This window comes from Artemia sp. Qi Xiang Cuo, chromosome 5 (genome assembly GCF_049724085.1).
Source record: "Artemia sp. Qi Xiang Cuo chromosome 5, ASM4972408v1, whole genome shotgun sequence".
In the NCBI taxonomy this organism is placed as follows: domain Eukaryota; kingdom Metazoa; phylum Arthropoda; class Branchiopoda; order Anostraca; family Artemiidae; genus Artemia; species Artemia sp. Qi Xiang Cuo.
This window is the reverse complement of record NC_142798.1, coordinates 13,029,389-13,045,691: the sequence shown is the minus strand read 5'-3', so window position 1 is coordinate 13,045,691 and position 16,303 is coordinate 13,029,389. Positions and strand designations below refer to the sequence as shown.

Genomic DNA, 16,303 nt, shown 5'->3' with positions numbered 1-16,303 from the left:
AACAAAAGGAGAAGAGCATTAAGTAATGTGGACGGTTCCAGAAGAGAACATACTACGACAAAATATACCACAGGTTCCTTCTTGACAACTTCCAAGAAAAATAAACTCTATGATGGAAATTACGCCATGCTAAATGAATTACCAAGCATATGGACATACCTCAAGCAACTATGGCAAGACCATACGATGAGCAACGTTACTAAGAAAGTATCTCCAAAAGAAATAAAGAAAATTATCGACGAGCCACAAGAAAACAAAAATACCACGAAAACCAACCCCAAACTCGAGACAAGAACAGAGGAAATACAGCCCTCGCTAACGGATATCACCACCAATACAAGTCCAGAGATAATCAAACTCAATGAATTCTCCCAAGAAAAATTAATTACCATAACACATTTGAAACCAACGACGTTTACAAAATGGTCATGGTCCACAGGACCAACATTTACAAAGACCCACTCCTTCGGCAAAATGTATATAATTTTAAGAGCACGACTCCCAGTATTGCATACCGAGACTCAAACTATATTAGTTCAAGGATACCATTCTGATAACAAAAGGAAATTTTCTGAAAGTACAAAGAAAGAAAAATATTTACCCCAGAAATGCTGGACACTTGGCGGCAAATGTACATGTGCTAGATTGGCCATGGCCGACGAACCAGCCAAAAACTAAGTCGACTCGTTACCAGAGCTAAATGAGAAAAACGCCCTAAGAGTATCGATTCACCAATCCTTCTTAATATTGTATAGACAGAGACTACAGGCACTATTTGAATTGTTCAATACCGAAATATAAAAGTTAAAGCAAAGTACCACAAAGATCTTCGAAGTATTTCTTCGAAAAAGCAAATACCGCAGATCAGCTAGTCTAATACCAATCGTAGGAGAATTAGCCTCACGCTTATTTGGGCTATCGACTAAAAAAGACCTAAATATCCTAAGCGAAAACGTAGGAAAACTAAATAAATGCCATGAACGTGACCTTACATGTCCAAAAAATACAAGCCAGTATAGCCAATTATCAGAGAGACAAAATAGAGGCAATCTCGAAGAAAATATCAAAGACAGTTAACATAATGAATTATTTAAAGAATGAAGTAGATCGTGTGATTTCCGATTCGAGCCTCACCATGATATCACTAGACATAGTGACAGTGTCATTACTTAACTTGGCAACTGATGTTAGCAAGTTTGAATTTGCATTATTTGCCCTTACTGGAGGAACCTTGTCATATGACCTCGTGGACCCTTCGAACCTAAAAAGTATCTTAGATGAAATAAAAACACATCTAACGTTCGGTCTACATCTACCAACAGAACCAGAAGTAGCAAACCTATTCCACTACTACACCAAGGTAAAGGTTCACATCACGGAAATAAACGAACAACTATTTGCAGTAGTAACAATTCCATTAATAAATCAACAATCCATATATGACTTGTATACAATCTCTACGTTCCCAGCCAATATAGGTAGAACTAATTCGTTCATGACTATCACCCCCGAAGCGGAATACTTACTTGTCGATCAAGATAGAAGAAAATATGCCTTAGCAAATCCACAGGACCTTAAGGAATGCTTAGCATTCAAAAATCTAGTATGTCAGTTAACCCTGCCAATTTATAACGTTAAATCTGGATCTTGTATGTTAGATATATTTTTAAAAGAGACCCAACAAGAAGAAATTCCCAATTCATGCGAAGCGCTAGTAGGTAGTACAAAACGAGAAATATTTATTCATCTCAGAGATGATCTGTGGCTATTTTCTGTCCCAAAAGAAACAGTCGGGACTATCTCCTGTTATAATAACACTGAAAGAATCGATCCAAGCTACAGAACTGAACTACTATTACAAGACGTGGGAAAAATAACCATAAAACAAGGGTGTCGATTAGTAACCAAAGAAGCCACGGTACAAACACCACTGATAGCCACAAGCACGAATATAATAAGCCCCAAGGTGGTCAATTTCAAACCAGTTAATCTATCGTATACAATTCCTAATATTGAAAATGAAACAGTAAAAGTCACAATATGGTCAAAAATGGAAAAAGTCAAAGAAACCTTACCACTAACAAAAATAAGAGAAGCCTTAGACTCTCAAATTCCCCTATTTACTAATGAAGACCAAAGATTAACGTATGTAGAAAGTAGACACGGACTGTTTTCAACACATTTTTGGTGGAACATCCTCCTGACGGTAGGATTCGTGTTCATGATCACTCTGATTATAAGAATGCTATTGACCCTAAATTACGGAAGAATTATGATAACACGTAGAAAAAGAGCAAAGTCAGATCACATCGAGCCGAGTGAAATACAAAATTTAAACCCGGAACCCCCTGATAATCCTTAAGGAAAAAAGTGAGGGAGGACATGATCGATCGAATGAGAGTAGAGGTCCTCATTCGTGCAATGTCCAGTCCCAAATTTCTACTTATTGTTTGTGTAAACCCATGCAGCTGCAAGGATGTATTTCTTAAGCAGCATGGACGCGCGCAAACAGTAAAGACTTGAAAATTTATAGTAAATCGAGACCTCTCATAAAACCATGTAACCTATCTTGCATTTAGCTTTATAATAGAAAAGTAAATGCTAAAGTAGATGAGAGTTGAATAACATTTAAAAATGTATTGAATATTGAACATGTGCAAAATGCACATATATATAAGTATATATATATCACTAAATCTTGAAAATCTCATATTGTGTTGTTTTTCGTAGACACAATCATTTTTCTTAGGATTAAGGAGCTTATCTCTTAGTAATTTAGTGTTGCTTCAATATGCATGTATAAGAATGGAAATTCCTTTTATTCATTTTATAGTTGAGTTTAGACGTATCCACATTAAATTGATATTATTCGAACGACTAATCACGACTATTGCTTCAAAGAATAATCTACATATAATATCGTATAAATGGTGTATTATTACCGCAGGTGTTTTAAATTATGTAATTGTAAAGAGTATATGATTCTGCCCAGATATTAATATTCTAGGTAGCACAGTATTCAGTGCAACTTAATTATTGGTGTACCAGCTACCAACACGGATACAACCCAGCAGCATCTACTCTCATCATTCTTCAACCACCGATAAGTACTCACCAAGGAAACCCCTGAAGACAATGACCTGATGAAAATCCAAGTCACCCAAACCTAGTACCAGGTAGCACTACCCCACCCACTATTGGCGAACCAAGAACCCCATATATAGATATATATCTGAATTAATGATTACCTAGAGAACCACCCCGACCGCGATGTCGTAAAACTACATAAAAACCGTCGATAACTATCCTTAGACGGCAAGGTCCCAAACATTAAATCCTATGGACCAAGAATAACCCTGGAGTCAATCCCTCGAAGATTATATATTTTAAGCCCCAAATCAGAGACAATATTTTGAACCAAGATCCAAAGTTTAAGTTTTGACCCTATCCAATCATTAGATGTCGCAAAACCAAACCATCCACCATGAGAAGAAATACCAAACGTAATCAACTTTGCGGGAAATATGAACTGTACGTGCAAAACTTTCCCCAAAATAAAGTGTCAGAGAAGAGATTAAACCAAATTATCTTAGCCATAATCCCCATAATTAAGCCCTCAATGATTGTGTATCATATAGCCAGGGTTGTGGATAATTTAACCAGGAATCAAAGACAATGCGTCGAGCCAAGGCCCTAAGATCAAGTTATGATCCTGCCATAGTTAACGTTAAATGTCGTAACTCAGCCCATAGTACAAATTAAACAAGGACTGAACGTGAACAATTTACGGAAAACACAGACTGTACGAGCATTAGATTTTCCCAAGGATAAAAGTGTCCAAGAAGAGATACTCAGCCCAGCGATCAAGATACCCATTTCATGTAATCAATTCCCCAAGGGTTATGTACCTAATAAACATTTCAACACCCCTGTGACATCAACCCCTCGTATTTGACATGACAAACCCAGCACGGACAATTTGGTGCAAGTAGTCATATTTATGAATAATGTAAAGACTTATCCTAGGCAGCAAATGCCAAAAGATGAAACACCACGAAGACAAACCATAAACAATTAGCCGACACAGTAATTAGTTCAACGGAAGCCCAAAATAAAATGACAACGTATGTGAGTATTATAGACACGTAGAATGATGAAGTAAGTGTGAAAAGTTATATATCTAACTTGTAACTTTAATGAATATTGAGAAACTTATCATAAAACAGATGAAAACAAGTGCAAGCTACCTTATCCCAGTGTTCCAGTCAGTTATTAAGTTAACAAATATTAATTTGTCAAACTTTTCTAGCAAATTATTTTAATTCGTACATATCAGTGTGCTAAAATTTAGATGTAGTTAGATGCTTTTGAAGTCAGATACTTATCGTACCAATATAGCGTCAGGTGGAAGTATAAACTAGTATTAGAAGTAGCGAACATGTACTACGTCAAGTAGTAAAATAATTATAAAAGCAGAACTTAATTAAAAAAACCATGTAGAATTATTAGCATATCAGGTGAAGGTAATCTTAGTGTCAGGTGGAGGAAATAATAATTATTATGTAATCATATAACCTAAGGTGTTATTCAATAGAAACTCTTTGGCCCTTTCACCAAATAGAGTGAGTAGGTGATGGACTTTAAAGTAGTGTCTTCATATATGTAGTCTCATAAAGCAATCGGGAATATAAAAAAAAAAATTACCTTTTACCTAAGCTGAATTAATTCAAATAATAAGTACCAATTTAAATTCTTTTTTAAAGAAAGATCAAAATTTGAAAGAGTAGAAAGAGTAGGGTAACACAACGATGAGGACATCGTTAAGGATGGGAAGGATGATATGTAATGGAATCAATTTTCAAAACCCCGAAATTTTCCAATTAAAGTTACCCAAGTAAAATAAAATCACCTAAAATATGAACCTAAAAACTAAAGTAACCTACAGATCGAATAAGACTCAAGCGTTCAATTTAAAAATAGTAAAACTAATGTATTTTATTCAAACATACATTGTAAGAATCTTTCCCCCAGAAAATGTAATAAATAAATCCGCCTCCGAGTCGTCAAAGTATGCAATAAATATCAGTCTGACCAAATCTTATATGACAGGCGACTAACAATGTGATTTAAATCTTATTAGCTTGAATTTCCAAACTATCAAGAGATGATAGAATTTATTAGACAAAAAAATAGTCACGCAAGATACAAAATATTTTTGTGTAATCTAATTGCATTGTCCTGAAAACTAAGTTTAGAACTATGTATCCAAATGTAACTAATTCGTATTGTCGTTTAACAACTTTCACAGAAATAAATTATAAGTCTTCTGGAAACTAAGTGAAACCTCACTAGCACAAAATTACAATGTAAAACTTTGTTTTGTTGAGAAAAATTCTAAAGTGATATCTCAAAGTTATAAATCGTAATTAAGCTCAAACAGCCCATTGGTGTATCCCTGTCCAATAATAATATAGGACATACTGTCTGAACCAATAGGGACAATGTAAAATACATTTTAGTAGCGCCTAAACGTAACCTCTGGTGAAATTGGAGACAGTAGATTGTTGGGACTTAGCAATTTTTGCGCCAGTCGAGGTTAGTCGAGTCTAGGAGAGTGTACGATGAGTTTTATGTGAACAGTCTTATGTGAGTTTATTTGCAGTCTATTTAAAATGAAGTTTTGAGAATATTCATTATCAGTAAATTAACTTTTGAATTATATTGCCCCAGACAATAATCTTATCTTAGTGTATATGACTGTGGAATATTTTCGATATTGCCGATAAGCTTTGTACCAATCATGTGAGTAAAAATAAATACATTACTTTCTTATTTATTTCTCTTTATGTTAGTATTTCTCAAGATAGTTTGTCCTTGTGGCTCCAATCGCTCCCTAAGGAATTTGAATCCTTGCAATCTGATTTCGACTCAGTAGGACCATTAATACAAGCTCCCCATTTGAACCACTAATTTAAGCTCCCCATACACGAAGTTCTCCCTCTACTCTGGCATGCTGCCCACGAACCACCGACTAAGAGCTTAACTGAAAATTAACCACAGAAATAATTAGTTGAAATATTCCTATATAAGGAATCAACCGAAAATTTAAGAACAAAACGTTTTTAATTGAGCCCCCCCCCCCATTTGAAGAATTAATGTCAATAGACATTTGGGGAACAGGAGGAAGTTTACCAGTTTCCAGGAAAGGAAACAGGTGCGTACTAACGGTAGTCGATCATTTTAACTAATATTTATACGCTTTTCCAATTAAAGACAAAAAGACAATAACCATTGCGAAAGTTTTGGTCAATCTTCTATTTCTGGAACACGGGATTTTCCCTAGAGTTTTACTTAGCGACAATGGGCCATGTTTTAGAGCCAAATTATTAGACGAAATTACAGAATATCTGGATGTTAGACGATGGTTTACCTCGTCTTACATGGCAGCATCTAATGGGAAGGTTGAACGTAAGCATAGGGAATTAGCTTACATGCTGGGAATACATGCAAGAAAGGAAAATGAAAATTGGGACGAACATTTACCATTTGTAGTCTTTGCAATAAATACGGCTTTTTCACGTACCTTAAAAGAAACCCCATTTTTTGCAACATATAAGAGATCCCAGAATTTGTTTAGATGAAATACAAAATAACAGCATATATTACAACCTAGACCAATACAAGCAAGAGACGGTGATGCCAATGAAAAAAGCTATGGAACAAGTTAAAGACAATCTGGAAGATGCCAAAACAGAACAAACAGAAAAATATGACAGAAAAAGCAAAAAAAACGAGTTACTGTTTAGGAGATTCTGTTTATGTTTACAAAACGAATCTGGAAGGAACAAAAAAGTTAAAACCGAAATGGGATGAACCCTACAGGACTATAAAAATTCTACCAAATAACTTAACATATGTTCTAAAGCATCTGTATAAGGAAAAGGAAGAAGTAGTACACCATAATAGAATGAAAAAGGGATGTTTATCAAAACAGTGGAAAACAGAGCCTATACTTTCAGAAGAAGAAATAAAAGACACGATTTCACCAGTATATATCAGAAGACCATATGTATTTTATGACCTTTTGAATGACCACAAAAGTTGGGAGGAGTGGAAGGAGTATTTAGCCAAGTCTTTGCTACAAACTCTACGCAACAAACATGAGAAAAAGGGAAATATTCGATACTCATCGGATACTAGCGATGAAGAAAATCAAACACAACATAAGGGTTTAAAATGTGATAAACCAAGGGTAAAATTCACAGAGGAAGAAAAATTGGAAGGAACCAATGAATTGTCTGATTTTCATCCATTAGACTCACCTACAGCCTTAACGCGAAAATGGCTTTTGAAAAAAATGCCATCTACCAGACGCGAGCTAACAGAATGTGACACTGAAAATTCTTCTATAGAAACCGATATAACTAAACCTGGGCCAACGTCAAGGAAATCTTCTTTAAGAGAAAAATTTATGGAGAACAGTAAAGAAACCAAAGGGGCAGCATAAAGTTCCTTTGTCAGCAGCACAAGTAGCTAAAACACTTATAAAAAAGGACAAACATCACGAGAAACAAAGATTAAAGATATTTGACGGGGCAACAAAACAGAACTCGGACTCAGAGCCTTGTAAACCACACTATAGAGACCACGGAAAAACTTGCTAATATTATAAAGAAGAAAAGCAAAAATTTGGAGTCCAAAATTCAGACCAGGAAACGGAGAAAGGCAGAACGAGCGTAGCCCCCAGCAGATTAATATTTGAATAAAATAATTATAACAAAAAAAATATTAAATAAAAATAAAACGAGTAAAAAGCCTCTAAAGAAATATCTATATTTTCTTTTTTAATCGGTATATAAATAACATCAAGTTTTCCTTCAAATATATATCACCAGTAAAAATCATTACCGTCACTTTCTAACACTAAATTATTAGCTCCGATCTGAAGTGACATCTTAGGTTCCTGCAAAAAATTTTGTTTCCGAGACGAGATAAAATTTCGCGAATGGACTTTACTGACAATGGACCTACTGACAAGACTTTTCAAAAAGAGTAACCTTCAGTAAAAGAAAATAAGTAAGGCCACGTAACTTTTAAATGGGTGTAGTGAACCTAATTAAATTATACATATTTAGAATCAGCATTAGAAGGCAATTCTTTTGATATGTATATTTGAAAAATATATTTTGGGGGGATAATAAAAAAAAAAACAAAAAAAAAACGGACGATAGTCTACTGAAACAGGGTCATTGAAATCTTGCAAATTTTGAGTGAACTAAATCACTTCTGGTATCTCGTTTTTAAGTAAATGCAATGCATATACTGAACTTTGACTCTTTGAGGTGACACTTTCAGTCGAATTTGAAAAAATTGTTTTGGAGAATTTTAAAAATAATTATAAAGGGAAAGGCAGCATTAGTTTACATTATGTGGCCACTACATGCACAATCTAGCTGTAATCTTATTATAAATAGTAGAAGATATAAGAAATTTAACACTTACCAATAAGGACGGTGTATATAAACAAGAAACCGTAGATAAAATGGGTCACATTTTAAAAAAAAAGTATAGCACCGTTTAAAACAAAGTTTTCTCGGGTAAAATTAATTTCACATATTCAATAAATTCAAAACACACCATTAACACAAAGAACAGAGCGACGACATTGCAGATGAAAAACACGAATAACAACACCTTTTTAAACTAAAAACAAAACTGCTAAACGTCTTGTCATTGTGAGGATCCACCAAACTAACCGAATTGATATTAGAAATATCGGTCAAACTGGAGAAGGTTGGGGCTGAATGTACGGGTAAAATCCGTCATGATAAAATAAATAGCAGCCAAGATTTTATCCGGGCACTAAACACATAAACTCATAGAATAAGGTAATAGTCAAAATATCACGAAAGGGACAAATTACACTCAGTGACTGTATAAAACTAAGGCGCAAATTAAACTGAGGATAATACCAGACGCGAATAATATAAAAGATTATAGGGAAACCACAATGCATAACCCCTATCTCTACACAACTCTTGGCACGACATAGGCACTAATTCTTGGGAAAATACCACAGATAAGGAATAGGTATTTGTGATGAAAAACCACACAATTCTGTGGGACTCAGAATATCGTAAAAATTTTAATTTTTATGAATAAATGAGAACTAGCAAATGTGGGGCAAAGCTTAATTAAAAATGTTATAAAATCAGCTGGAAAAAATACATGTTGCAAAAATTAGACCCCCCCCCCACCGCTTAAAAATATGGAGATAATGAATTTGACCATAGAAGGGCAATCAGCATAAAAACTTGTTAAGGGTTTTTGAAATATACGTGAAACATATAAATATGGGCTTAGGAAAGACCTATTTTACTGAAAAAGCAGAAAAGACTTGAAAAAACCCTTATGCTCCATCAAAATAACGAATAAAAAAAAGAGAAGGGTTCAAGTTGAAAATATAGCCAGACGGAATTAACAAGGAAAAGAAACTGAATGCAGTTAGTTAAACTCTGTTATACGCACTTATTGAACTTGCTGAACGAAACTAGTACGAAAAATGTACTAAATAGGTACAAAATGAGTATCATTAATAATACAGATCTGTGTGCCATAATTACTGTGTGTTATGTGTGTTAAAGATTACTGTGTGCCACAAAGGCCAGGTATTTTTTCCTGCAGAAGCGCCATTTTTTCTGAAACAAGAATATCCCAAGAGAAAATTGCGGCCACAAATAAAAAAGTGTGGCAATACTATAAATTATTAATTATTGTGTGTGCAGGTTCATATTAGTCCTTTTAGCGGTAGCCCATGACAAGAGGACCTGGCAACGTTATAAGGAGCTACCAGAAGGCAGTCATGGTAAGCGAACCTTCAGAGTACAGGCAAAGTCATTTGATAATAGCATAACAGGTATAAGAGGAACAGCAATTTTTTTTTAGCTTATCAGATATAAGCTGTAAATAAAGCCTTAAACTAAAAGGACATTAAAGCTGAAAAAAAGAGAGATTACAGACAAAAACGTTATAAGACAATCTCATGTACCAAAAAAAAATTCGAAAAGAATTAGAAAGTTTAAAAGTCTGAATAAACAAACAGGCTTATAAGCTAATGACAGTTAATGACACAAGTTGGTTCAAAATAGAACTAAATTTTAAAAACAAAATGTATATAGTCGTATATGGGAAAAGTTATATAGTTGTAACAAATGTAATTGAGAAAATATATACTGTTATAGATATATTTCGAAAACCTTTTATAAACAGAGAATTGTATTAAAAAAAAATTATAGAAATGTAAATAGAAAAGTTATGTTATATAAAATATTGCCAAGCCCTTATATAGAGGCTAATCACAGTTATCAGTTATAGTGCATAAATCTATTTGTTGGAGTTGTTTTTGTTTTGTAAATATTTTAATTACAGTTATGACTTATCATATAAAATTCTTGACGGACTTATTTAAAAGTTGTAAAAAGAAAAACTATTGCAGTGATTAAATAAATTATTAGGGTACATAATTGTTATTTGTTTTTAACAATTAAGTATCAGCTTAACTTCGGTTAATATATATATATATAGATATTTATATATATATATATATATCGTAAACTATCCATGTAAATAGAGTGAATTAAATGTTGAGTATTTGTGTTTTTTTTTAGTTTTATATCATGCAAGAAGTATTCCACATTAATACTTCATAAACAATTAACAAAGAAATAATTGGAATTAGTGCCAATTCTAATATACACCGTGTATTATTTTTTTAATGCGTTAAGTTTTAAACAGTATTTAAATATCCTATCTAGTTTTGCGAATAAAAAAAAATACTTAAGTAAGCTATTACACAATGCTTATATATATATATATATATATATATATATATATATATATATATATATATATATATATATATATATATATATATATATATATATATATATATATATATATATATATATATATATATATATATATATATACTATTTTTTTAATCAACTTTAAGTTTTAACTAGTGATTTAATGTTATATGTAAATGTTTGACCTCGAGTCAACGTATTAATAATTTTTATTGTGAAATAATCCGTTTAGTATTAAGTTTGAAAGAATAATCCAGCAAGAAACATAACGTTTCGATTTAAGCGAGATATTATTTTTGGAGTAATTAAAAGAGAGAAAAGTAAATAAAAGTAATCAGACTTTACAAAGTTGAGTGTTTCTTTCTAATATATATGTAAAACTTTATACTTTATATGTATTCTAATGTGAATATTTATTTTACATACAGCCTTAGCTATTTTTTTTGGAAATCAAATTTTTCATAACATCCTTTTGGAGCCATTTCTCAATCATTTCTTTGACGCATTTTTGGAAAGTAGCAAATTTCAAAGCCAGTTCAATTAGATCCTGATACTATCATCTCATACCATCAGAAACCAAACCATACTTGATCAACTGCTATTTGGAAACTATAGCAGAAATACAGACTTTACTACAAGTTCATCAAAAGTGAGATAAAATCAGAACTTAATTTAGGCCTAGATATTATGCTACATAGCCCAAATGGCTTATGTTATTGAAATATGTGAAAATGCTTTGTGCTGTAAAAATATGTGAAAATTTAAAAATCAATAATTTTATATGTAATTTATCCAAGGTAATTCTAAAACGAAAAATAAACGGTAGATCAACCACATCATACAGATAAATTAAATTATTAAGGGGAATTAAATTTAAACTCAAATAATTCATAAACTTGTCTAATTTAACTTGAAATCTAATTTAAGCAAAACCACTAATATTATGTTTAAGCCGCTTTAGTCAAGTTAAAACAGAAGATGCATATGAAGAGGATAAAAAAATAATTGTAAGTCCTCATGACAGAAAAAATAAGAAGCAAAGATGAATTTTGAACTGAGATCCTTCGACAAAAGAAAAGAACTTGGGCTACAATGGACCAGAAATACAATCCTAGCGTAATACATTGAGGTTATATGCACCTAATGACCCAAATATGGTAGCACAATAGCTGTAAAAGAAATAAAGTTGTTTTAAAAGTAAAATATTGAGAATTGGGACAATTCTTCTTTAAATGGGGAGTATTGCGGTAAAGCTTTCTAATTTAGTTAATTATTAATTGAGTAAAAATATATTAAGACGCAAAAACAAAGTTTCAAAATACCACTATTTAAGATAAAGATACAAATCATGGAATGTTTGGGCTTAGAGGGAACTTGCTCAGTAACCACTTTCCTGGCTAAATACCTCAATGCACCGGGAGGAGATGGTTAGATTTCCGAATATACACCCCGATTTTTGAGACTGAAGTCAGTCCTTTTGGCTTGCCGGGTGAATCCCTGCCCGTTTGGTTCCTAGTTAGAAATACCTTGTGATTTTGTCGGATCCTTATAAGCGTCTGTATCTTATTATATATTATTGTAGTTTTTGAGACTTGTGGTCTACTTGGGGCAGCCAGTCCCAGTAGCATATCTATATCTGTAATTATGATGTGTAAATTGAATAAAAGTATTGTGTTTTAGACAACCTCTCTACGATCTACCTTTAGCCCCTCAAACATACCCAGTCGGTACGCCTCATTAGTTCAGTCATAGCCTAAGGCGCGCTACCAAAGTTAAATTACCTTAGGGCCAGAGTTTATCTCCCCTATAAAGGGAGAATAAAGGCATCTACGACTAAAACACCCAAATACCATAAATATACAACTTCACAACAGTTTATTCAATGATCTCAGCCGAATAGCATCGTTTTCATGCGAGCCCGTTGAACAATAAGTGAATCATATACCTGTTGTGACGTTATGAACTAAATTCTATTAATATGATTGGCTCCTCGGCTGGTGTTTGCTAATTTGTTTTAACAAGTTAAATGGATATAAGTGAATTATTCACCTGTTGTGACGTAATAAAGCAAATGCTATTAATGTGATTGTCTCCTCGGCTGGTGTTTGCTAATTTGTTTTAACAATTTAAATGTATATAAGTGAATTATAACCTGTTTTGACGTAATAAACTAAATGCTATTAATTTGATTGTCTCCTCGGCCGGTGCTTGCTAGTTTTTTTTAACAACTTAAATGGATATAAGTGAATTATACACCTGTTTCGATGCAATAAGCCAAATGATATTAATGTAATTGTCTCCTCAGCTGGTATTTGCTAATTTGTTCTAGCAACTAAAATGATGAAAACTAAGAAAAGACATATGAATTTAGAATCCACTCGTGAATCTACTGGTGGTGTGAATATACATGAATCAATTCAAAGCCTTGCAACGAATATTCAACAAATATTATCAACTTTGACAAGCATTCAAGCAGTAATACGAGAACTGAGAAGCGAAATGTTAGAAATCAGAGGTGAGATAAGTAATCTATCATTCAGGGCGCAAAATTTGAAAAGTCATAAAAAGGTTCATGATGAAGAAATCACTAAGCTACGGAATGAAGTTAAGGACCTCCTTATCAGAGAACCAGTCCTATGATAACCCCCTGTCTTGGACCCTTAAAAAATAAAGTGCTGATCTTAGAAAATGCTGACCGACGAAGTAATATCATAGCTTGGAGACTATGGTGTTCGTCGAAGAAAGAGGGTGGGGAAAAAATTGGTGAACTATTGTGGAAATTACATATTCAATAAGAATTCCTGGTCATTGAATTAAATAAAAATGCTGGTGTTGCATAATGCGGTCACTGCTACATACTAACGAGATACGAAACCCGCCAAACGGTTTATTTGCAAGATACCGCTATAAAGAAATGTAATGCAAAGCGTGGTTTTCAATGCGTTTACGATATTTAAACTGTCGTTTTTCGGAGTTTAGGGGGGAAGGTACCTAGGTTAGTTAAGGTTAGTTTACGTATTCAATATATGCTCTGCTTTACGCCCCCCCCCCCTAATGTGCAATATACATCCTATTTTATTTCATTACCATTAACCAAACATGACTTTTTTAGCAGTACCCGCATTATGCAAAAGTACCATAAAAATTCACTAAATTCCAACTCCAAAACTTTGAGAAAAACCTTTCAATTCTACGAGCAAACAGATTACTTAATGATCAGGCTTTAGGGAAAAATCCTGCATAGATAATTATCCAATATTCTCTAGTGTTTTTATCCGATGATGTGAGCAAGTCTGTCCCAAATATTCGCTCATCCCTTCTAAAGAAGAAAAGTTAACTTAAATACAATGGATTTCAGGCGTGGATTCCTCCAATAGTCCCACCAATCCTATTCTATATCGACGAAGTTGGAGAAAAGAAAAGGATGGATTGCTTCCGAGTCAAACCAAATTGACTGTTTTCATTGTTTTCAATCAACATCACTCAGCTGAGATGTAAATATTTTTTTTGTGATATATTGATTTTTCTTTTTCCCGGATATGGTGTGATTTAACATTAAAGGTGCTCGTAGCTGAATGACATAATATCGTTCGCGAGAATAAATACATTTAGTGTAATTTTAGTGTTTTTAGTTTTTGTGGGAGATGCACAGGAGGGGGTTACTCCTTGTTGTGTGTTTAGTAGCGCACTCGGGTTGCCGAGATGTTTGCGTGGGGAAAATAGTTATGAGCATTAGGGAAAAAATTGAACTACTTGAGTGAAACTCTGTTGATTTTTATGCTAGGTTAGATGTGACGTTGAGAGAAGGTTTTAATGATTAAAGTATTATGGAGAGGATCCATAAAGTATATGGAGTCATCGAAGTATATGTTTGCTATTGAGTTGATGTGTGGTCAAAGTATTCAATGTAAAAGTGAGTTGATTTTGTTCCATCTTAATTGTAGGGGACTAAACAGCTCACATTCATATTTATCTGTGTTTGTTAGAAATGGTAGGGATATTCAAATTTTAGGATTGACTGAGACCTGGTTGAATTCTTCAAATGAAGCACTGGTTGATATTAATGGTTATAATTTTTCAAGAGAAATAGGAATCGACGGAGGTATGGTGAATTTGGTGCTTACGTGAGGTCGGACCTGGATGTAAAGGTAAGGGAGAATTTGTCTTTTTATACCGAAATGGTGTTTTAGAGCATGGTACTGGAAGTAAAGCTGATGCGGTCTAGTATTTATTTGTTTATTTTATATAACCCCCGTCCTCTCACCTCTCGTGTTTTTGGAATTGTTGGAGGAGCAATTGGAAAAGTTGTCAGTTTAAATTTATCCTTGCGTGATTACGGGGGACTTTAATGTTGATTTAAATAAGGATGATGCAGATTCTCGTCTTTTTTGTGATAGTATGCTTAGTCATATTGCGTTCCCATCTATTAGTATTTGCACTAGGATAACTGTAACTAGTGCGACGCTTATTGATAATATTTTTGTGAATATGAAGCGGAATTTTAAGATCCATACCCCGCGTGCACTTGTAAATGAGGTGTCCGATCACTGTGCCGTCATGGTTTCATGCCAGCTGCAGGGAACTTCAACATAATCTCGTGGATCCCAAAATACTAGAAATTATTTTGACCAGATATCATTGCCTAATTTTAAATCTTAATTAGAAAAAGCCGACTGGACCTCTCTAGATGAGCGTCATTCTTATGCCGAGAAAATGGACCAGTGGTATAGGAGAATGGTTTCACTTCTTGATAAAACTTGTTTGAAGGTAGCTCATGCTTAAAAAAAAGAAAGATATTCTATGGAAACCATGGATGACGAAAGGCCTTTTGAATTCTGTAAATAAAAGAGATCAACTGTATATGACAAGTGTTTTGAGTGATTGTGATACTGACCATGAAATCTATAGGAAATAAAACATTGCTCTAAATAAGATATTACAGAAAGGAAACATGGATATTTTCAAAGCGAATTTCAAGAAAACCAAGGAAACCCTTCTAAGACATGGGAGATTATCAGATAAGCTATTGGTGAAAAGAAAGTGCTATTACCAGAAATGAGTGAAAATCGCAGTGCTAGTCCAACTGCTCATGGAAAAGCTCAGCATTTTTCTCAAATTGAGGAAAAAGTTAAATTGCATGTTGAAAACCGGTCAGGAGATGGTTCTTTTGAGCAGAACTTGCCAGACTCTAGTGATACTAGTCTTTTTCTTCGAAAACTAGTCAGCAGGAGGTGACAGAAATAGTGAGTGAAATGCAAAATAGAGCAGCTGGAACGGATGTGCTGTCTTTGAAAGTAGTGAAGTATGTTTTACCTGTGATGCTGCCGTGTTACGTTGATTTAGTGAATGGTTGTCTAAAAAAAGGTGAATTTCCCGATCAATTTAAACGTACTAGAGTAGTGTCATTGCATAAATTTGTTGAAAGAAAAAATTTCAGC

At 33.6% G+C, this 16,303-nt stretch overlaps 1 protein-coding gene across 1 annotated transcript; it reads left to right on the top strand.

Moving 5' to 3' along the window:
* Window positions 1-976: 976 nt before the first annotated feature.
* On the top strand, window positions 977-2,362 carry LOC148951823 (uncharacterized). The gene has a single exon (XM_089089078.1). The coding sequence runs from the start codon at window positions 977-979 to the stop codon at window positions 2,360-2,362; it is 1,386 nt and encodes a 461-aa protein (XP_088945204.1).
* Window positions 2,363-16,303: the final 13,941 nt, after the last annotated feature.

Excerpts from the sequence above, each read along its gene's own strand:
- LOC148951823 (XM_089089078.1), top strand. The coding sequence starts at position 977 with ATGAACGTGACCTTACATGTCCAAAAAATACAAGCCAGTATAGCCAAT.